General features: G+C 45.9%; 1 protein-coding gene across 1 annotated transcript in view; it reads left to right on the top strand.

Moving 5' to 3' along the window:
• The window catches only part of Ssr1 (signal sequence receptor subunit 1), a 30,515-nt gene extending 15,398 nt beyond the window's left edge, over positions 1–15,117 (top strand). Inside the window, exons 8-9 of the mRNA XM_057787179.1 lie at positions 2,970–3,033; positions 14,363–15,117. Coding sequence (XP_057643162.1) covers positions 2,970–3,033; positions 14,363–14,387 — 89 coding nt within the window. The 3' untranslated portion in view covers positions 14,388–15,117. The remainder of the gene's footprint in view (positions 1–2,969; positions 3,034–14,362) is intronic.
• The last annotated feature ends 9,250 nt before the right edge of the window (positions 15,118–24,367 follow it).

Below are 24,367 nucleotides of genomic sequence, written 5' to 3'. Positions count from 1 at the left end.
CCAGCCCTGCTAAATAATGTTTTAAATGCATACAAAATCTTTTTCAATCATAACATTTGTTATGTAAATACCATTTAAAGGGTTGACAGGATAGTTCAGTTGGTGAAGTGTGTGTTGGATAAGCATGAAGACCATTACTATGGCCCCAGAACCTGTGAAAAAGCCGAGGGTGGTAGGATGCCTTTGGGAGGCAGAAATAGAAACAGGCAGCCCTCTGGGGTTTGGTTGCTCAATTACTGATGAGCTCCAAGACCAGGGAGAGTCTCTGAAAACAAGGTGGAAGCTCCTGCAGAACAACACCCCCCCCACATACAGTCTTCATAAGCGCACACTTGTTAATTTTAGAAAGAAATAGGCGAGATATGGGGGTAAATACCTTTAATTTCACTACAAAAGAGGCTAATGCAGGAGGATCACATTTTGGGACCTTCCTGGGCTCTCTTCAAAGCCAAAATAAATAAATAAATAAATAAATAATAAAATGAGCTGCAGTTGACCTGCATGGGCTCCTAGGTGAGGGGAGACTGAGCTGAGTGTCTACTAACACGGTGCTGTTGTCCTTAGTAAAAATGAAGGATTAAACTGTTAAAGTTTTGTGAAGTGGTTTTGCTTTGGTCAGCCTGTTTTAAATGGGTGGTGCATGCACTTGCAGGTCTGTCTTGTGGAGTCTGGTGTGAGTTTTTTTTCCACTTACATGATTCTTTCCCCCCGCATATAGTTTAAAGTTTACTCTGGAAAGATAAACTATATTGACTTTAAGTAATTTAGAGTTTTTCCTTAGGCTTTGCTTGTTTCGTTTTGCTCCCCCTCCCCCAAACCTTTATGGGAAGTAATGGTAAATTTTTTTCCTTTGGTAGCTGAAAAAAAATCATGATATATATTTGTGATTGCTTTTTATTTAAACAGAATGCTTTTTCTGCTGTTGAGGTATTTGAAGGATTTTTTTCTAAACCCAAATTACCTCAAGGTACTGTCTTACAGACTTCTTTTTCTGTCTGCTGCCTAGCCTAAGCAGGTCATCATGGTGAAGGCTAGCTGAATTGATTGTCTTTTTAATGGAGTTTTATTCGGAAACTGAAACAGGCATCAAAAGTTCTGGACTACTCTTTCTTCTTCTCCTCCTCCTCCTCCTCCCCTTCCCCCCCTCATTACCGTGTTCCAGCTGACTGGGATTTAATGATCACATGTCATCACTAACTGCTCACAATGATGGCTGTTAGATTGTGGGTGCTTTTTGAATCTTCAGAGATGAAATATTCAGCTTCTTACTTATTTTTTACAATAATCTGGAAATTGGTCACTTGGAAAATAAAGTAGTTCTTAGTCTTATCTTTGGGGAAAATCTGATAAGAAAGTGTTTTCTTCACTAGGAAAACGTGTCCTTGCTTAGAAGTGAGTTTTTAGGCAAGAAAAACAACCCCTCTTGGCCTTGTTTATGTGACTTGTAGGTTCAATCTTACTAGATCTTTTGGGGGGTGTTTGGGTTTTTTGAGACAGGGTTTCTCTGTATAACAGTCCTGGCTCTCCTGGAACTTGCTTTGTAGACCAGGCTGGCCTAAAACTCACAGAGATATGCCTGCCTCTGCCTCGCAAGTGCTAGGATTAAAGGCTTGCACCGCCACAACCCAGCTGTCTTTAGATATTTTTGATAAACATTTATTATAAAATGTATTCTGTCCTAGTAACTTTTAAGAAAAAGACTGTTAGGCATTCTTTTTCATTTCATAAATAAACTTCACACCTTGGTGAAAGTATCTTTTTCCAGTTTTTTACTTTTTTTAATCTGCAGAAATCATTTGGTGATGAGGAGGAGGTGACAGGTCTTGTATATTGCCCAACCTGGCCTTGTTCCTTGTTTCATATGATCATCCTGCCTCAGTAGTTAGCACATGTCACCAGGCCGTATACATTTTCATTATTCTTTTTGAAAAAAATAATAGCTTATTTCACAGTGAGCTATTCTTCCTGGTGCAGAGTATTTCTAGAAAATAAAGAAACGGTATGTCAAACCTGTTTTTGAAAAAGCCTTATTAGATATAGCCTAGGCTGGCCTCAAACTCAGCTTCCCAGGAACTGAGATTACAGGAATGTACCACCATACCCATCTTGGTCCTGTTTTTAAAAGAAACATATAGACTATTTCTTTTATAGAATAGAAGAAACTCAACACCCCATGTATTTCTGTTAAATTCTAAAGAGAGGCTGTGTCTTGGGGTGGTTTTAGCATTGAGGTACTAATGCCCTTTGCTTGCTTCTTGCAGTTAGATTTGTGTATTTGCCAACACTTATGTACCCACAAATACTAAATCTGGTGTTAGTGCCCAACATAAATATGCTCCAACTGTGTCAGACCTTTTAAACTTTTGTTTTTGAAACAGAAACTCATAGTAACCCTTGCTAGCTCGAACTCCCAATCCTCCTGCCTCTGCCTCCCAAGTACTGGAGTATGGACCACCATGCCTGGGTTTATACAGTACTTTCAAATTCTTCCTTTTGCGTGTAATAGGATGTGCATAGTGTTCGCAGTAGCACAACATCCATTGTCAGATCATTCCCTACACAAGTATGAAAATTTTATTTTAATTGGTATTACCCTTGAAAGATATTTTTAACTTATTTTAAAAACCTAGAGCTAGGGCCTGGAGAGATGGCTCAGAGGTTAAGAGCATTGCCTGCTCTTCCAAAGGTCCTGAGTTCAATTCCCAGCAACCACATGGTGGCTCATAACCATCTGTAATGAGGTCTGGTGCCCTCTTCTGGCCTTCAGACATACACGCAGACAGAATATTGTATACATAATAAATAAATATTTAAAAAAAAAAAACAAAAAAAAAAAACCTAGAGCTAGGTAAGGGGCATTTGTTGCCACATGGTGTATTTGTGTGTACACGCGTGTGTGTGTTAAGTTTACTGCTGAAAAGACAAAATGTTCTTGAGTTAGTTAGCTTCTTTCTTGCTTTTTCTTTCAGATAAAGCTTCTCCAAGAAGGCTGCCCAGGAAGCGGGCACAGAAGAGATCAGTGGGATCTGATGAGTAAATGTTCTTTGTGCAACAATTCAGTCTGTGCTTCCCCTGCCCTAATGTTTTTCAGCCTGATGGGAATTAGTGCAGAGAAGCCCTATCACCATAGAAGGCAACTCCTGCTTATGTGTGGACTGAGCAATCAGAGTCTGTGGCGATAATCTTGCTGAAAATGCACTGCATTCGTTTTTCTAAAGTAACAAATTTGGTTTTACTTTTTTTTTTAAGCCATTAAACTGTGTGGGTGTGAGTGTCTGAGCAGTTGTCTTACCAGAATCATTGTCAAACTACCTGAAACAAGCCTTTAGAATACTCAGCAAAGCGCTGTTGCTGCCTCCCTTGTGATATTTTCTGATTTTTTTTACCCCAAGCTCAATTGATACTTTTCCCCAGTGTAGTTTTAGATGTTCTGCCTTTCAAGGAAATAATTTGCTTATTTCTTCGAATCAAATCTGAATTGATGGCACAAACTGCCCTTTTGCTTGCTGTCTGCTACAGCTCATATTGTAAAGGCACAGGCAGGCGTGGCTGCTGTCTGAACAACAGAGGCGTGTTGTTAGGTGTTTGCTGCTGTTTACTGTGTGCACACCTTCAGGATCTTACCTTACCGATGGAGTCAAAGAATTTGGAATCTCTAAGCAACAAAATTGTGAAACCTGACACTTCTATTGATATTGGTATATAAATCCTAATTCCATACCTGTTTTTTTTTTTTTTTTTTTTTTTTTTTGTTTTTAAACAAAAAATAGTATGTTTGTGCAAACTGGGTTGTTGTGTTGTCTGTTGTTCTGTGTGACTTGTGAGAGCTTTGGAGTGACCTCCTTTCCTTGCTTCTTTGCTTGTTGTTGGGTTTAAGTGGAGCTTTTTGTTCTTAAAAATAATCTTAAAAATTGTCATGGTCTACAGACCAAGGGGATCAAATTTTCAGGGCAGGGTACATTTTAGTTAATCCTAATCTACAAAAACATTAATTGGATAGATTTAAAATCATTACAAGGTTTATCTTTTAACTTGATCTTTTGAGGTTTTGATTGTTGACCTACATGCTATCTTTGTTAATGTGAAAAGTTCCCAAAATTTAAGCACTTATGATTTCGGGACCAAAATTAAGTTGGTTTTGATAACAATATCTCAAGTTACTCTTGCCTAAACTAGTGAATTAAGTTTGACATTATTGTCAGACTTAATAGAAATTAACATTGAGTGTGAATGGGTAAGAGACTTGGCTCTGTGTTTAAGCCATATTCTCCCTGGTGTATTACAAGGAACTAGTAATTTCAGTAGGTTCTTTTATTCCTGACCTCTTCTCATTTTTATTGGAAGGTCCAATCCCTTCACCTACAGGAAAACAACAAAACATAGACAGAAACAGAACTTCCAAGCTGTGTAAGATGTAAGCCAAAGCCAATAATGATAGAAGGTCTTCTGTAATTGTTAATCACGTTGCAAAAGGGGCTGAAATGTCAAATTGCCTGTGTTTGCATTGTTGAACTGTAAACTTTCTATGCCTGTAATATGATGTGTGCGGGTTTTTAAATTGAGCTGTATAATCAGTTTATTTTGAAAAGGTGCTTTGAGGCCTGAGGAACTGTATGGTTTTTAACTTGATGTAATATAGGAGACGCTTCTCATTCTCAAGCATTTTCCAGAATCTTCTGTGAATATCTGCGTTTGTTAAGCTACTGTAACATACTACAGTAAGATATACATAATTAAAACCTTTAAATGGCCCGTAGAGTTTGACTAAACACCTGGGTAAAAACATGGGTAGTTGCAGAAACCACACTTATAGCCTCCACGTTCTCATCCCTGAGTAATTGCCTTATACACCAGCTCTTTGTTTCTGAGGCCCAGATTAGAGCCTCAGCAGTGTAGAATGTATTACTTTTTAGTGGAGACTGGGAACAGCTGAAACTCAAGTCTTCAAATGCCAGGCGCCTATTATAGCATCAGTAAGTATTTAGCAGAAACTAACTCCATAATGAATGGAATTCAATTCCACACATGGTTTGTTCAAGCACACTTAATAAGTAGTCTACTTTTAAATGTCTTTTTAAAATGTAAATACTTGGATGAAGCGCTTTTTCTTTTTTGTTTCAATATAGTCATTTGCATCATCAGCCTTAGTTCCAGAATTTATCTTGTTTGAACAAGTGGGTTTCAGAATCTGTTAAATGAATTTAAGGATCATGTGTATCAACCCTGTGACCCAGACCTTTGAGAATAATGTGTCATAAAGCATGGATCCCACTCTGGTTGTATAGCTTCATCATTTGAATCATGTTTTGTAGTAAGGGACTTGGGACAGATAAACTGTCCCCTGGAATGTTGCCTGAGGAGTTTTAGGAGTGGTGAGACTTTGTAAAAGCCTAAGGGGAGAGAACCAGGTAGAATTGAGAGTAGCAGTGACGACAGAAAATCAGACTTTGGTAGGTGGAATAACTTCAGCCTAGAATTGTTAGGGAGAGAGGCAAGTGATACAATATTGGAACAGTATTGCTAAGATTTGGGAGGTACAGTAGATGACATTTCATGCAAGGACATCCAGCATTCATCTCTTGTAGGGCAAAGGTGTTCATACTCTTGGGATAAAGGAAAATGTGCTTGGTAGTGCATTTGAGTCATGAATTTTCTTTGTTTTTAGATGGGGTCTTACGGCCTTGCTCAGGATGGTCTTGAATTCCTACTGTATGGTGTGAAATACTCAAATTTAGCTCAGAACAATATATATACTCTCATCAAGAGGTTGATAGGCTAGACCCTTGGTTTTTCTTTGAGTTCCAAAATTGTATGTTAGCTTAAATTAAGACTATTTCTAGATGCAGTCGAAGCACTTAATTGTGGGCGGCATTTATTCCATAGAGCTAGTTCGTATACTTGATCTATATTTCTTAGTCCTCCCTTACTCAGCTAGTGAAGAGCACCTAACGCCATGTTTCCTGGTAGCAGTGAATGTGTGATGTTGGGTTTCCTGGTTATTCTCATATGTGTTCCAGAAAAAAACACCTGTGCAGAGCACTTCCTAAAAGGAGAGAATAGGGCTTAGCAATTATTGCAGATAGCTAAGCAATAGTTGATTCCAGGTATTAATTTTGTTGATATTTATATGGTTTTATTACTTCTTCATTTACATAAAACCGAGACTTGTGGTTCTCTCTGAAGTTCTGGGGGTCTTTTCTAGATGGTAGAATTGTGTGGGGGCTACACACTAAAGCTGGTCCCCTGTGGTTGCCATTTTAAGGGAGTGGGAAGAGAAGGAAGCTTATCTGGTGAACGTTGTTCTCACGTAGTATGTGGGGAAAAGTCACTGAATTTAAGTGAGTTGGAGGCTTCAGAGATACCTGTTTTGAAAACCTCTGTGTTCTTTCCCTGCACTCCAGGCAGCATGGAAATTTTATAAAACCAAGCATTTGGGCAGCTTGCGAATACTCATTTTCCAGAATCCAGCAGCTAGAAAGTGGAGATGGCTTTTGGTACTGGATATCCAGTATGTCTTATACCATGTACACATTGAACACACTTGCCACTTAGCTCATAGGCACGGCAGAAATGCATCTTTACACTTTGCTTGTGGGGTGTGTGTGTGTGTGTGTGTGTGTGTGTAAAATTACTTGAACTGGTTACATAATTTTTATAATTTAGTTAACCACAATACCCTAACATTTAGTCTTCATTAAATAATATAGTTTATATGTCTCCCTAGTAAAGAGTTTATATTCTTTAAAAAATGTCTTCTGACAGTGTGTGGTGGTACACATCTGTAATCCCAGCACTGGGGAGGCAGAAGTAGAAAGATCATGAGAAAGTCCAGCATGGCCACATAGCAAGTCCCTGTTTCAAAAAAATGAAAGCAGTTTGGATTTTTTTAGCTGAACTATCCATATTCATGTTAGAGATGTAATAGGTGTTTGTAGTACACAGGCAGGTGGGGACAGGTCTAGGGTTACAAGACCTCTCATGTAGTTTCTGTTCAGTTTGGATTTTCTTTAGGCACAGTAAGACATTGTAAAGAAAATCCAGTGTACCTGGAAAGCCCAAAGGTTAGGTCTTTCGTCTTCAAGGCACAGCGATGTAATCTGTGCCTGTGTTCCTTGCTTTCCTTTTGCAGACTGCTGTGTGTGCCTGTGACAGTCGTCCTCCCGTTGTCACATCCCCTCTGCTAGACTGTGAGCCCAGAGCTTGTGTACTGACGGTCTCTAGCTCAGGTGGAGACCTGTTACTGCCTAAAGAAGCATCAAGGGCAAAGGCCAGTGAATCTGAGTTTGAGGTTAGCCTAATCTACTTAGTGAGTTCTAGGCCAATCAGAACTACATAGTGAGACAATGTCTCAAGAGAAAAGGCAGCCGGGCGGTGGTGGCGCACGCCTTTAATCCCAGCACTCGGGAGGCAGAGGCAGGCGGATCTCTGTGAGTTCGAGACCAGCCTGGTCTACAAGAGCTAGCTCCAGGACTGGCTCCAAAATCACAGAGAAACCCTGTCTCTAAAAACCAAAAAAAAAAAAGAGAGAGAAAAGGCAATACAGACTGGGAACATAGCTAAGTTGACAATGGTGTGGCGGGCATGAAGACTTGGGTTTGAGCTCCTGAATCCATATGAAAATGCCAGGTATGGTGGCATGTGCTGGCCAGCTCTGTCTCAAGGGTAGAGAACAGCATTCCTAAGGATGATACCCAAGGTTGTCCTGTGCAGTCTGAAGGCATTTTAGACAAGAGGATGGGAAATACTGAAGAATGGTGTTCATAGAGTTTAGTGCTTGGCTCATGTGCACAAGACCTGGGTTCAGTTCCTAGTGCCAATAAATAAAGGTATTCAAGTCAGATTTATCGAGTCCTTGCTTCATGTTCATTCAATCATCAGGCATGCGGCATAGCCTCTGGAGGTGTAAGGAATCCCTTGATGAGTGTGTGTTCATTGTGCACACAGTAGGCTCCCCTGTGTCTTAGTGACAACCCTCAGGGCTGTATGAACCTTCACGGTCTGGAGGACTTTCTGCAGTAGACTGTTCTCAGTCCCTAGGGGACTCTTCCTTTCACCCCACCTCTCCACCTCCGGCTCTGCCTGCTTCGTGAAAGCTTCATCCTAAGCCCTGCAGCTCCTCCTGCTCCCCTGTGTCTGCTTTTCTCCTTTGTCAGAATGTCCCCTGTGCTGTTTCCTGCTTTCCCTTCACTAGGCTTGCTTGCAGCATTTCAATTTTCTTCTGACTTATCCCTGCCCTGGCAAAGCCTGCTCTTTTAGGGTCTTGTGGCACTCACGTGGCCAGAGCCATCTCCATCACTCAGTTCCCAGGTCTCCATTAGCCGTAAGTCCACTTTCCCGTCCAGGGCTGTGCTGCTGGCTGACAGCTAACTTCAGCACGCAATCATCTCTCACCACCACCATTTCATGTTGGTGGGTTTTCAGTCCTGGGTTCTTCGCTCTAAATTGTTTACTTTAGGGGCATTCTAATTGCCTGTGACCTGTTAGTCTCTTTCCCCAGGCCAATAACATGTTCTATGGCTCTCTGCAGCTCTTGGGTCACTTTTGAGCAGTGCGGCTCCCCTTTTGTCTAGCCTTAATTAATGAATGACAGCTAACCCTAGCTCTGCTGCGAATGAACATTAGATTTCTGTTCTCTCTGCTTCTGCGATACCTCTGATTCAAATCACTTCTCTATTTCCTGATTCCTAACTTAACGCTTCCCCGCTTGTGGTTTCCCACAGTGTGCTTCAGGCAGGTTCATTTTATTAGGAAGCGTTCTAGTGTGTTCTCCATGGTGATATGTCTGAAGGTGTTCTTTGGGTGTCTTTTGTGTCTGTTCAGTGAAAATGGGAGTAATGAACCAGTAATTCTCATGCAACTTCAATATGCATTCCACATGAGTATCAAGATTACTGTGCTAAGTCCATTGAGCCCAGGATGTAAAGGTGCTACCTCTGGAACTGCTTTGCTTCTGTTTCCAAGGCCTGCCCATCATTACTGCTGACCGGGAGAGCCTCGCTGCAATATCTTGAGAGATGAGAGGCACAAAGATACCTAAAGCACCAAACAATAGACTAGGTATGATGGCACATGACTTTAACCTCAGCACTTAGGAGGTAGCGGTAGGTGGATCTCTCACAAGTTCTGGATCAGTCTGGTCTATGTAGTGAGATCCTGTCTAAAAATAAATTACAAACTTAATCATTATTTTTCTCAGAATTATGTTTTTAAAAGTTAGCGCAATCTCTACATACAAAAATGTTGCCATTTCAGACAACAAAGTAGTGTCAAGTCAAGTGGACTAACAATTTTATACCTAGCTTAATGATGTAGGCTTTTAATCCCAGCTATTTGGGTGGCTGAGGCAGGAGGATTTGTGACTTCTAGGCCTGCTTGAGCTGTAAGGTGAATTTCAAGACCAGCCAGCACAACTTAATGAGATCCTGTCTGGAAAGAGCTGGGGATGGAGCTCAGTGGTGGCGAGCTTGTTTAGGGTGTGTGAGGCCCTGGGTCCATCCCCAGCACTGCACATGCTCACGTGTGCTGCTGGGCTGTTGACTTTGCAGATCATGGCTGTAAAAGATAAGTGAGGGTTCCAAGACCTACCCTCCTCCCGTTCTCACTGATACTAAGAGTGGGCTTCCAATAATCAATCACACACCACAGAGCAACCAGTTAAACCTGCTATCACCTGGACACCCAGTGAGACAGGAGCACCAGGTGCCTCTCCAAGTTCTGCTCTGCACAGTCACACTATGTTCCTCACAGAAAGGTCATTTGGCAGCGGCTGGAAACCTGGAGAATGTGGCTTTATAACTGATGCTTCCAGCCTTCTCTGTGAACGAAGAGCATGCTCTGAAGAATTAGGAAAAACAAGGACTATACGAGCCAATGTTTTATGTTTTCTTCTAAATGCTTGGAACAGTATTAAATTTCAGATTAACTTCAAATGCTAAGTCTAGGGAGAACCTAGGATGCTGATGCTGTCTGTGCTAGGGCGGTGGATTTTTTTTTCTTTTTCAAAATGTTTGTAAAGTGCTTATATTTTATAATGAAAGCAATAAATATGAATGTTGAATTTATCTGGGCCTCTAAAGATGAGTGTGATCCTCAAAGCAGTTACAGATAGCTTTCTTGTAACCAAAAAGAAAAGAAAAGTGAGCCAATGCCTAAAATGTGTTATCACACTTCCTGTTTGAAGGTCGGGGTAACTGTTGACAGGCAGTCCCTGCAGGTATTTTATGACATCCTTGCTGTGAACTGCCAATGTCCCATTCTCCCCTCTGCTCTGCACTAGCCCAGCCCCCACGTTCAGTTCAGTGCCGCCTCCCTGCCCCGCCATGTCAGGACCTTGACTTTTCCTGCGGGCACTCCTGTGGCTGTGGTGCACCACTGTGGTTGCAGGGTGCGCCAGGGTCTCCATTAGAGAGAGCATCCTCGCTGCCTTGCCCTCACCTGCACACCCTCTCCAGCCTCACTCCAGCAGTGGGGCGGTACCAGCTTACCTTGTGTCGCAAGGTAAGCTGGTACCGCCCTTGTCCTTGTCCTCCTCCTACAGGTCCTTAACATTGTTTCACCCTTATGAGATGTGAGCTTTAGGACCAGAACTGTTCAAGGCCTAGGGATGCTGCTCAGTGGTAGATCCATTGCCTCAGATGCACGTGGCTCCACACTGCACACACCCAGCTCAACCAAAGCAAAGTCACTAGATGGAGTCTTCAAACACCTGAGTGGCAGGTGTTTGATGATAGGAATTCTTTACACAGCCACACTATGATACATTTGCAAATAAGGAAATTAAAAGTTCCAGTTAATTTGACTTTTAAAAAATTCCACTATTAAGCGACAAAACTGAGATTCAAACACAGGTTCATGTGTGTATCCTGAGCTATGATTGTGCTGCCTTCCATCTAAAGTTCCTTCCAAACCAAAACTCTCTCCTGGTCACCATCCACTGAAAACCCAGGGGAGAGGAGGCGTCTGCACGCTGTGCTTGGGGTTTTCAGGCAGGACCTTTGCAAGCTGCCGCACCTTAGTCTCTGCAAAGAGCGGATGGGATCTGGAGTGTAGACTGCTGCTCATTTCAAGAAATGGCAGCCAAGGCTTCCTGATTGCTGGCAGTGGTTCCTGTGAAATTCCATCGGGTGGCTCTAGAAAAGCCACGGAAGCATGGCAGCTGTAGCTTCAGTACGAAAAGCTTGTTTCTAAACTAAGTTGTAACCATAGATACCTTCTTATGTGCATAATGGCCAGGCATTACCAAATGGTGCCAAGCAAAAATCACTAAGCCCTCACAGACAGCACAAGCTGCCCACTAACCTTGACAGTAGCAGGAGGAAGGGGACAAGAAAAATGGTCAAAGTTTAGCCCCTCCTCTGTTGTTCTGCTTCCAAAGATTAGTGGGGTCACAAATAATTCAAAACTAAGTACCAGCTGGTCACAGATACAGTAAAAATCCTAGTAATCCTGCTGAGGCAGGAGGCTTGCTGGGTATTTAAAGGATAGCCTGGGCTAAAAAGTGAGTCCTTGTCTCAGACAACCTAATTAGAGTTATTGAGATGGCTCAGAGGATTAAAGAAGTGCTGCCCAAACCAGAATCAAGAGAAGCAGAGAGCCAACTTGAGAGAGTTTGGCCTCTGACCTTCACATAGGTTCCCGCATACACAAACATACACACACACACACCATAAATTTTAAATTTCAATAAAAACAAAAAAGCAGGGCAGTGGTGGCTCACACCTTTAATCCCAACACTCGGGACGCAGAGGTAGGTGAATCTCTGTGAATTCGAGGCCAGCCTGGTCTACAGAGTGAGTTCTAGGACAGCCAGATCTATACAGAGAGACCTTGTCTTGAGAAAAACTAAACAAGCAAAAATACAAAGAAAATGCACACATTTCTAAATGTGTATAAAAGTCAGTTTCTTATAGGAGATAATCACTTTCACTTGGGATATTTGTTTTTCTTCATAACTTTAAAGAGATGTATTCTACCCTTCAAGGAACTTCCAAATGATAAGGTATTGCTAGGCAGGCAAGATGGCTCAGCAAGTAAAGGCATTTGCCACACCAAGTCAGAGTTGGATCCCATACAGTGGGAGGAAAGAACTGACCCCACAAAGTTGTCCTCTGATCCTATACATACCATGGTGCATGCGTGCACACACACAGTAATAACATAAAAAATTTAAAAAGAAAACATTTTAATGTGGGAGGTGTCCCAGACTCCCTTGAAGCCAGTTTGCAGGGATGTCTTTTTGCTGCCCTCTGCTGCCCATCGAGGGTATGGCGATGACTAAACCACCCATTCCCAGGGCCTCCTAGCTGGTTCCTACTGCCTGAAAGCTGGAGAAACCTGGGAAGACTTCTCTCCTAAACACACTACTTAAGCCAGTTGGCCCTTGGCACAGCATGCCTGTGATGTGCCCACTCCAAATTACATATTACAGCAGAATAGAAAATACTGCTTGGCCGGGCGGTGGTGGCACACGCCTTTCGGGAGGCGGAGGCAGGCGGATCTCTGGGAGTTCAAGGCCAGCCTGGTCTAGAAGAGCTAGTTCCGGGACAGGTACCAAAGCTACAGAGAAACCCTGTCTCGAAAAACCAAAAAAAAAAAAAAAAAAAAAAAGGAAAAAAAATACTGCTTTATCAAGAAAGACATCAGTGAAATGTCCTTGGTTACCAGAATGATTTGTCAGTAGGAAGATGGTAGCTATAATAAACATCCTTCCCCCTCAGGCCATCCATAGTGCAGCCAGTCACAGGCAGTATGTACCCTCTAGACTCATCTCGTCTCCCCAAGACAGTGGTTCTCAACCTATGGGTCGGGACATACAGATCTCCTGAATATCAGATATTTACATTACAGTTCATAACAGCAGCAAAATCACAGTGATGAAGTAGCAACGGTAATCATTTTATGGTTAGGGTCACCAGATCATGAGGAACTGCATTAAAGGGTCTCATCTTTAGGAAGGGTGAGAACCACTGCCCCAAGAGAAGCAAGCTGAGCAAAGCAAGCCAACCACGCCTCTGCTTTGCCTGCCATGGACAGGCTCTTATTTATGCGTGTGACGTCATGAGAACAGAGCAGTTGGTTTCCAGTCATTGGCTGATGACGGTGCACTAACTGGTTCAGCTGCTGCGATGAACCCTTACCTGAATCCGCCCACCCATTTACTGCATGGCTAGCCTTCCTCTAGTACCCTGACTTACCTCCTTTTCCGTCGCCTGTCAAGGAGGGACAGTAGAGTTCCTAGTTAATCCAATGAAGGTTCTAAGTCTTTGGGTTTACCTTCACTTTTTTAAAAGAAGCAGCATGAAAGAAAGCTGATCCGAATGCCCACCGTAGCTTTCCCGTTTCTCCCCCGTGCGAGCAGTGATCGTGTGTCCGCAGCTAACAGAAGTGCTTGAACTTTGTTCTCCAAACCGTGACCTGTTTAAAGGCTTAGTTCTCTCATCCTCCCTTGCTTCATCTGTCTACGAGCAATCTCGGGCTGCTCCTGTGCGTGTAGCTAGCCACACTGCCAGCTGCCCAGCCCCCACAAGTGTGCACGGACACACCTGGATCCTGCCTGCTTAGAAAGTACATGCCAGATGCCAGTGTCCCCGAAGTGGTGGTCGTGGCCCCTGCCCATGGGGCTGCCAGAGCCTTGATCCACTCTGACTGCCATTCTTGTCCCTTCTGAGTCCACCCAGCATTTCATGGAGTCTGGGGATCCAAATTCTGCTCCACACTTGCCTGGCAGGCCTTTTATGAACTGAGCCGTCTTGCTAGTTCCTCTCAGTACCTTGTGACACAGCTTTCTTGAACTCTGCCTCGTATCGGAGGGTGGCTGTCTATTCCATAATCGCAGGCACAGGGTTTCATTCACTCATACTGAGTTCTCAGGGGGTGAACGCTGCCATCGGCTAAGAGGGTCATACCTTGCTCCCTAGGACAGCGACAACAACAGCTCCTAGTCTGGAGCCAGGGACTCAGAGTTTGTTGAGTGGGTGAAGGGATGAAAATGACGAGGTGCTGGTTTGCTTTCTAGAGTCCTCTGTGGCCTCTGCTCTAGGCCGCAATGTGGTGAAGCTTGTTTCCACACCAGGTCCCTCCTGAAGCGTGAGTGACTAAATCTCAGTGAAGAAGCACGCTGATTAGACCTTCTTTCTGGGTCATACTCTGGGCCAGTTTTAATAACTTTGACCTCCCGGCTTAGACTTTTCTCTTTGAGTCTTCATAAGGGAGAGTCCCTGGCTCTGAGTGTTCAGATTCACACAGCAGCAGAAAGATGCCTTTAAGATGGTCGTAGGCCCCGTTGCCCCATCCCACAAGCTCTGGACACCGGAGCAGTGGCCGAGAGCACCTCTTAGGTCACCCTCTCCCTTTGTTCTTTCAGGCGCAGAAAGAAGGACACACACTGAGGGAACCCTGCAGCTCGGCCATCCTGCTGTCTCAGGTGCATGACGTGCCTGCCTCAACTGCTTCCTAGACCGGTGGTTCCCGGATGTCTTCTCTGCACCGGCTTGCTGTTTGTGAGATTTAGGACAGCACCAGCTGCTCAGCTGAACCCTCTGTGGTGTCGCCGCTGGGAATGGCTGTCACCAGGGCTTTGTGGCTGATGAACAACCGCTGCTGGGTGTTGTCTCAGGGTGGGGTGTTCCCAGGAAGTCCAGCGGCTCTGACAGCTAGTGAGGAGGAGGGGAGGAACCCAACCAGCCAGGAATGGAGGAGCCTCAGACCAAGCTCTAGGGTCACTTGGGTCAGCGGGCTTTCATGTCCCCACATCATCTATGGCCTCATGACAAAGACGGCAGGAGACAGAGGAATCTGTGAAGCGTGCTAGCATACCTCCTTCACTAGACACAATTTAGCAGCTTCCATGATTGTTTGAGGAAATGGTTGGGATGAGCATCCTCAGCTGGGCTTACAGGAGGCCTCATAAGGGCTGAGTGGCCCTACCCCCACTCCACAGGCCCACTGGTGGGGTTGAGCCAGACACCGGAGTCAGTACTGCTTCCTACAAATGTAGATTCCCCTAGCTGGTTCTCGGGCTGTTTTCTGTGTGTTGACACTCGCTGTGAGCTTGAACCACGCTATTGGAAACCGAGTTGAACTGCTTTGGATCAAATTGGATGGAAATAAATTGATGTGAAAGGCTTACAGACGTGTGAATCTTGCTGGGTGCCAGGCCTTGGGAGGTGAAAGGTGAAGGCAATCCCCCTTCCCAGGTGTATCCAATGATATCGCTCGTGGAAAGAGCACATTTGGGGTGGTGGGTGGTGATCTTGGGAGGAGGTGAGAGCAACACACTGGCTGAAGGAAGCAGCCTTGCGTCTGGTCCAGGACACAGGCACACAGAGCCAGGCTGTGTCACCAACCCTGCCAGTGAGCCATGTGCATCCGGGTCCCCTGGAAACAACCCCTCTCCCTACACCACCAGCCTAAGTCAAACTCTGGGATTTCAGAGAGCTGGCTCAAGAGCCTGCATTCAAAAAGAAAAAGGAAAAGAAAAGTCGGGTGCTGGTGGCATAGGCCTTTGACCCCAGCAGAGATAGGCAGATCTGTGTGAGTTCCTGGACTACCAGAGCTGTTACACAGAGAAATCTTGTCTCAAAAAAACAAAACAAACACACAAAAAGAAAAAAAACTCCCGCTGGGGATGCAGGGTGCTGCCGCATCTCAGCAGGGCGGCCAGCACCCCACTTGTCTTTCCTAACTTCACAGTCGCTATCTAAGATTCAAACGAACATGTTTGCACCTTCCAAGCTCTTGGGTACACAGGTGATGTTTGAGCTCAGGAGTTAAAGGCCAAAGAAGGCAACATAGTAAGACTCATCTCAACTACCAAAATTTGAACTCAGGACCCAACAGATGGCATGATTATGAGACACAAAACAGGCACCCATTGGTTAGTGATCCCTGCCAGCCTGCTGGCGTTCATTCTACTCTGAGTCTGACTTGATGAAGGGCTCACACGAGAACTGCGCAAGTCTATTGGATGGGGTGCAATTCCAAAATAGGCCCACAGAGGACGCCAGCACCCAGCATCACAGCAGGCCGCAGCCCAAATCGCTATGGGGGTTTTCCATCGCCCACTTCCCTTTCAGAAAAAGAAAGATTCACACCACAAGAGTGACACATCACAAGAGTGACACATCACAAGGATGATGTGTCCAAACTTCCGTGACCGGTTGAGGAAATGTTCAATGATGAGCGTCCTCAGGCTGGGCTTACAGGGGACCTCACAAAGGGTTGAGTGGTCGCGCCCCCACTCCACAGGCCCTCCAGTGGGGGTGGGCTCCCACGTCACCCTTGCCCCTGAGTGCTTAGATTACAAACCTGTGCAAGCATGCCTAATTTATAAGTGATTGGCTTTTTTTTTTTTTTTTGGTTTTTAGAGACAGGGTTTCTCTGTGGTTTTGGAGCCTGTCCTGGAACTAGCTCTGTAGACCAGGCTGGTCTTGAACTCACAGAGATCCGCCTGCCTCTGCCTCCCGAGTGCTGGGATTAAAGGCGTGCGCCACCAACGCCCGGCATGATTGGCTTTCTTTTGTCTTGATTTGTTGTGTGCATGCATGCGCCACTTCAAGCAAGTGAAGGGGAGGTCAGAAGACAGCCTGTGGGAGCCGATCTCTCCACCACGTGGATACAAGAGATAGGCTTGTTGGCCTTGGTCATAAGTCCCTTTACCAGCCCAGAAGTGATAATTTTGTAAAATGGACAGAAGTATTTAGATAGGTTATGTAGGGGAGACTTTACATCCTCTCCCCATAATCAGAGATAAAAGGAGAGCCTTACCTTCCCCATCAGAAAGATGATAGTAGACATTGTTGGAGTCACCTCTTGATTTAAAAAAATTATTACATTTAAAAATATTTTGTGTTTGGGTAATTCGCATACCAGAGCTGATGTATGGAGTTCAAAGGACAGTTTGGTGGGAATCTGTTGTTTCCTTCTACTATGTGGGTTGGTGGAATCAGTCATCAGGCTTGATGGCAGGGTGGTACCCACACCCACTGAGCCAACGGGGTGACCCCAAGCCACCTCCTTTGGAAGGACCTCTTTTCCAGGGCTTTCCACTGACTTTTAACTACTTCACCTCCCGCAGGACTCACTCCTGGCTGTGGCTCCTAGGAGCTCCGTAGGTTTCAGTTGCGCCACCTAGAGGACTCGCAGGGAACAGTCGTCCCCTTCCTGGCTACACGGCCACCTTTTCTTGGGGACCACCCTCCTAATGACCACCTTCTGGGTGGTCACTTCCTCTCGAGGACTGCTTCCTGGAGATAGCCTTCCTGGGGCCCAATTCCCAACCTCCTGGCTTCCATCCTCTTGGGTCTACCTTTTTGGGACCACTTCTTAGGAACACATCCTGGGGTCCAGTCTTCTGAGGACTGAGTCTTGGGAACCATCTGTTGGGGAAAGAAAAATAACTAAGTCTAAGGCTCAGTCAACATACCAGTGTTCTAACTTGGGGACTGGGAGGGCTGACTAGTTTGTCTCCCTCTTCTGATCTTTCCAGGTAGGGAAACATGTTTGGCTCATCCACTACACGTATGGATTGTGGCCTGACATGGGGCCCTGGTTCAGACTGGGCAGGAAGAAGAGCCCCTACTCTCTCACAAGAACAAATTTCTCAGTTTGCACAGCTAATTCAGTATCAAAGTGACCTGGCATGGTCACCATCAGTGCTGTACCTGCTGGACAATGAAAGGACAGGGAGGGAGGAAGCCGAGTGTGGCAGCTAGGTTCTGGAGCCAGCTCCAGAGTACCTGGATCTGTCGCACATAAGGCCACTGTCTGGACTCCCATGACGTAGGCTCACACACACATGATCTCCCATGACATAGGCTGACACACACTTGGACTTACATGACATAGGCTCACACATGGATTCCCATGACGTAGGCTGACACACACATGGACTCCCATGACATAAGCTGACACATGGTCTCCCATGACGTAGGCTGACACATGGACTCCCATGTCGTAGGCTGACACCTGGACTCCTACATAGGCTGACACAGGGACTCCTACATAGGCTGACACTTTTATCTGTATCAGAACTGGCCTGATTCAGATTTTCCTTACTTGCTAGCCAAGGTTCACTTGGGTGTCTCAAACAAGCCAGAACCTGCAATCTCATGATCCATCAACACAGGTCCTTTGTAGGCTTCCTCCTCTTATCATGACCTCATCTCTCCCAGGCCCCAAATTACGACACTGTGTGTTGCCTTAGCCCTTGTCTTTATTTTCCAGCCAAGCAGCTCGCCCTTGCTCTTCTTAGCGCCCTTCCATTCCAGCCCGACTCCCTCTTGCCTAAGCCAGCGTGATGGTTTATCTTGTTGTCATTTTGCCTAGACCTCAGATCAACAAGAAGGCAAGCTGCTGGGGCTCCACTGAGGATTTGCTCCATCCGATTGTTTGAAGTGGGAAGACAAGCTCGCTCGAGCTGTGGGCAGCACCTTCTGATGGCAGCGCACAGATGAAGGGAAGCTTTGTGTTTGTGCCAAGTTCATCTCCCTATTGCTGCTACTGTTGATGCCTCTGCTGACTGATGTAAAAACCAGGTTTTTGCAGGCTTCCCATGTGGACTGAGGACCAGTGGCTCACTAGAAATCCCCTAGGCCTTCACAGGCATGGCAGGATTGTAGAGGGAGGTATCCAGCCTCATGGTGTGAGCACTACTCCTGGCTTCTCTGCCTTTCTCGTGTAAGATAGCCATGGTTGGATGACTCCAACCATGTCGTCTAAGTTGTCTAGAGAACCCTGAGCCATACAGCTGGGATGCATAGAACTCAATTAGCTCCTGCCCTTACTGCTGTGCTCAAGAACCTCCTAGGGCTGTCTCCTGAAGTCCTCCCAGCTGGCTTTCCTGTGACCTCTGACTATCCTTGGTGCTCTGTGCCCTGTGATTGCAACCTCATTGAGCAGCATCTCTGTCCCTCTCACCTTAGCATCACTGGCCTCTTCTTGTCCCTCCTGACCTGCTGGAGGTCTGCTCGCTCCCTTGACTCAGCATCTGCATGTATTGGTGCTCTGCAAATGTGTGCCAGGAAAGGAAGGGTGGGCAGGCTTAACTACCGTGCCCCCACCCCAAGCTCAGCTCTCGGGTCTCCTGCTGGCCTCATTCCTAGTGGTCCCAGCATCCCACAGGGGGGCCCGGAGCCTTTTGCTTCTTGTTACCTGGCTGACTCCTGCTTTTCTCTGATGGGCATTTTAAAGCTCTTCTACAAGAAGCCAGTCTGTAAACACACACACCCTTACCCTCAATAAAACATTTTTAAAAATATTTTTACTATACTCATTTAGTCAGTGTGTGTGTGTGTGTGTGTGTGTGTGCACATGCTCATGCGCTCACCTGCAAGTGTGCATGGGGTTGCCAGAACACAACTTTCAGGAAATTTTTCTTTTACCATGTAGGTTTTGGAGATCAAACCCAGCTTGGGGAAAAAAAAAATCTTAACTCATTGAGCCATCTTGTCAGCCAGTTTTTAAAAAGATTGTACACACATAACAGGAAAAATTTGGCAAGACATACTATCAGCTAAAAGTGCCTAGGCTGGGGTCTGGGGAGATGGCTCGGTGATGAGATGTTGTCATGCAAGTCCAAGGACCTGAGTTCAGATCCCAAGAACCCACGAGCAAAGCTGGGTGTGATGTCCTAGTCCTGCAATCCCAGGGCACGGGCTCACTGGCCAGACAGCCTAGCCAATCTGAGATTTCCAGTGGGAAACCCTGTCTCAAAGAAAGTAAGCTGGGCCGGGCGATGGTGGCGCTCGCCTTTAATCCCAGCACTCGGGAGGCAAAGGCAGGCAGATCTCTGTGAGTTCGAGACCAGCCTGGTCTACGGAGCTAGTTCCAGGACAGGCTCCAAAGCCACAGAGAAACCCTGTCTCGAAAAACCAAAAAAAAAAAAAAAAAAAAGAAAGTAAGCTGGGAGCTGGGGTCAATAGATGGAGACATGTCAGTCTCTGACCACCACACTTGAGCATACAGGCACACATACTCAAGTGCGCACACACGTGTCTAGCACACACGCTAATAGGTTTTTCAGCTTTTGATGTCACTTCCCACATCTCCCCTTTTTATAATTTTTTTTTCTTCCTGGGGAGTCACAGAAGTCCTCTGATGGGTTCCATGCCTCTTCTCACGATTTCACTCCAACTTTTCTCCAGCAGAACACAAACCCCTGAGAGTCAAGACTTTGTACACACAAAAATAATGAATTAATTGATTTCAGTTTAACAGGCCCGCAGCAAACTCACCACTGTGCAAACCAGGCTAGCCTTGAACTCATGGAGACCCACTTGCCTCTGGGAAGAACCAGGGCTTGGATGAAATGCATAAGGCCTGGAGCTGGGAGATCAAGGGAAGCAGAAAAGATCTGGAAGATTCACTGGAGCAAAGGTAAAGCAGGGGTGGGAAAGTTGTTTGTTGGTCGGCTCCTTGAGTGCTGAGAGCTTGGAGACAGGGTGTGGCACAGGATGTGTGTGGTAAAGTTCACAGAGGTCTGACCCAGCTCTGAATGCCAGTCCAACAGAGCCTCACCATTCTGTTTATGACACCAGATGACCCTTTCACTGGGGCTGCACACACAGCCTTATGCAGACCCAGGGACAGCAAAGGAACAGCGGGTCGGAGGACAAGTGTCCCCAAGGACAATGATGCCCAGGCACAGGACACAGGCAGGGCCACAGTCGTCAGCATGGAATGGAAGAGACCGTTTTCTGGGTGTGGATGGGTAGGGACCTCAGGGACAGATGCAGCAGGGAGACCAGACAATGCTAAGGTTCTTGGAGGGACCGTTCTGGGCCCATGACAGAGCCAGCTTCATGCAGTGTGACCCTCACAGCTGTCCCAAGATCCCTGGGCTGGGCAGTAGCCTGTGCTTGGAGGCACCATCTTGAAATTCTCACTGGGTTGTCTCCGAAGCAAGCAGATTCTGCACAATGGGGTGTACTCAGAGGGCTTGCGATTCCAGCACTATGTGGTCCCAGCTTTCTGAGCAGATTCTGAACTGCTCGTGACCCCAGCCTTGCATACCATCAACCTCCTACCCCACCTTCAGGTGGTGGCCCGGGTGTAGATGTAGCTACGGAGGGTTGGGATCGGGTTCCATGTTGATTCCAGAAGTGAGCAATCCAGTCCCGTGTGGGTGCTTGCCTGCAGCATCACCATGGCACGTGACCTTAGTAAATTAAGAAAATCAGGACTGTGGTTTCTGCTTTGTTTTTAGATGGAAGTATTGCACAGGAGGTCTGAAACTTGTGGACTGAAGCCATTCTCCTGCTTCAGCTGAGTCTGTGTCTTGGTGCGGGACAATTCTGTATTCTGTCAATTATGTTTTAAATAAACGCTGATTGGCCAGTAGCCAGGCAGGAAGTATAGGCGGGACAACCAGACAGAAAGTAGAGGCAGGGCAATAAGAACAGGAGTATTCTGGGAAGAAGGAAGCTCTTTCCCCAGTCCTGATCAGACACCTAAGAAGAAAGATGTGACCTACCCCACTAAAAAAGGTACTGAGCCATGTGGCTAACATATACTAGAATAATGGGCTAATATAAATTATAAGAGGTAATAAGAAGCCTAAGCTAATGGGCCAATCAGTTTATGATTAATGTAGAATTCTCTGTGTGTTTTTTTTTTGGGGGGGGTGGCATTTACCTGCTGTGGGAACTGGGCAGGTCAGAAACCCCAACAATCAGGCCCTCATGTTACAGTGTCTGACTGAAAACTAGGACTCCAGAGAACACACACCTAGGGGAAAATCCTTTCCCCACTGTTTTCAACAAAGTCTCACACATTACATCTCCAGCTCTGACTGAAAAGCAGGTGGGTGCCAGGAGCAGAATGGCCCAAAGTTCCAGGCAGGTGGGAGAACCATGAGAGTATTTTGGAGGCTTTTGCTCCCAGACTGAGGACCAAGGTCGAGCCCAGTCATAACTGCTTGGGGGTTCTCCCCAGAAGGACTGGAAGCTGATCCTGAAGAGGGGTGAGCCCACTGTGTTGACACACAGAATACCTGGACTGGCTAGGGAAGAGACATTGTGGATGAGTTGGCATTGCCCCCAGATCTTGGAGAGCTATTCAAGTCAAAGCGATGCCCCAAAGTCAAAGGTCTTCATTGAATCTGCTTTAACATGTGTCTGAGAGGCGACTGTAGGTACCCATCCTGAATCTCTGTGGGTCTCATCCCCAGATGTAACCAGAGGCAGATAGGAAAGCAAATGTTTGAAACTCTTGTCTGTGTTAAAGATATGATAGAATTGTTTTCTTTCTTGTCATTAGTCCTTAAACAATGTACTAAACAGCAGTGCCCACAGCAGTTACTTTGTATTCTCAGCAGGTAATAGGTCCTGATGCTCACCAGATTTCTCAGCCTAGCCTGGTGAGAAAAAAAAAAAGCCTACTCCTGCAAGTTGACCTCTCCACATGTATACCATGTCATGTTCACACATGTGTGCATACACATTAGACACATAAAAATGTAGAAAAGAAATTATGGGAAGATGTGCACAAATTCTATGCACACATGATGCCATTTAAATAATAATAATTAGTGGCGCTAATAGGTAGATGGGTGTTTTGCCTGTGTATATGTCTGCGTATCACATGCATGCTTGGTGCCTTTGGAGACCAGACGAGGATTGGAGATGAGGCTATCTCACCCTCTGGAACTAGAGTTACAGATGGTTGTGAGCCACCATATGGATGCTACGAATTGACCCCTTTGCCTGTAAAAGCGTTTTTTAACTACTGAGCATCTTTCTAACCCCTGTGATGCCATTTTATGGAGAAGCCTTGATCATTTTCCAATGTTGTGATCCTGGAGATAATCCCTATGGATACAGAGAGATATCTTGTGAGCAGAGTCCTGGACCGTTTCAGCATCCGGAGCTGTGGCTTGCAGACTTTCCCAAGTTCCAGAACCATGAGAATTTCATGGCTAGGATCCCTTTCCTGAAACCCTGGATCAGCGGGTCTGAAATGGGTTTTCCAACAAGCAACCTAAGGAATTGTCTTAGTGCGCCTGTGTGTGTGCTGTCCCCTGAGTCTCCTGCCCGGAGGGAAAAAACACATTTGTGGATATTTCATCCCAACATAGCAGGCGTGAACCGTCACTACAGAGCCCTCCACGTCACGAGTGTGTCAATTCCTATGGGAGGCAGGCAGGACTCAAGACAGCCCACAGCAGGCCACTTCTCCACTTGGCTTCAGCTTTCTTCCTCTGAAAGCAAAACGGTAAAGGAGTGACTGCTTGTTCCTTATTTAGGACACTGGCTTTGGCACCCCAGGCTTAGAGGACGCTGTTTGTTGTTAACACGCAGCCTTCAATTATAGGTTTAAAATAAACCCAGTCGTTCTCCCTGCTTCCCGGCCTCCTCGGGAGTTGGTCACGGCAAGGGAGAGGCCCCAGTCGCTTTGAGGCCTGTGTATTGGTACCAAGTGAGGCTGGCAGACATCTGCTGGGCATGGTAAACCCTATAGCGGCTGGAATGAGAATGGTCCCCATAGGCTCTGGCAGGGTGGGGAGGTTTAGGAGGCGTGGCCTTGCTGGAGGAAGTTGGTCACTGGGAGCAGCTTTGCGATTTTTTTTTTTTTTTTTTTTTTTTTTGGTTTTTCGAGACAGGGTTTCTCTGTGGTTTTGGAGTCTGTCCTGGAACTAGCTCTTGTAGACCAGGCTGGTCTCGAACTCACAGAGATCCGCCTGCCTCTGCCTCCCGATGCTGGGATTAAAGGCGTGCGCCACCACCGCCCAATGGCAGCTTTGCGATCTTAAGACCCCTCCTTTCTTGCAGTTTCCCTTCTCTGCTTCAAGCCTGTGGTCCAGGATGTGAGTTCTCTGCTGCTTCCGTGTCCTGTCGCGTGCGGCAATATTCCTGCACCACGAGGGACTCTTTCCCTTCTGGGACCATAAACCCAAATCAAATTTTCCCCACAGAAGTTACGATCATGGTGTTTTACCTCAGCAACAGAAAAGCAACTAATACAAAGCCCGGATGAGACTCCAGGGAGGCTTGCGTGATGACGCTAAGGCTAGGTCTACCAGCAACTGAGGCAGGGGTGTGGCTCAGAGTCCCACTCTAAATCTACATCCTGATTTTATACTCTTCCACCTCTTTTCTTTTCTTTTCTTTTTGTGTGTGTGGGGGGGTTGGAGACAGGGTTTCTCTGTAGTTTTGGAGCTGGTCCTGGAACTCACTCTGTAGACCAGGTCTTGAACTCACAGAGATCCGCCGGCCTCTGCCTCCCAAGTGCTGGGATTAAAGGCGTTTGCCACCACCACTTGGATACTCTTACACCTCAAATGCTGCCGTCATCTGGATCTGGAGTTTCTCCCCAGTCTTGGAGCTTCTGGGTTCAAGACTTGGTCCCTAGCATGAGATGCTCCTGGAAGGCA

Source organism: Chionomys nivalis, chromosome 13 (assembly GCF_950005125.1).
Source record: "Chionomys nivalis chromosome 13, mChiNiv1.1, whole genome shotgun sequence".
NCBI classification, from domain to species: Eukaryota; Metazoa; Chordata; class Mammalia; order Rodentia; family Cricetidae; genus Chionomys; species Chionomys nivalis.
The sequence above is the reverse complement of the archived record's forward strand: the minus strand, read 5'-3'. Positions and strand labels throughout refer to the sequence as shown.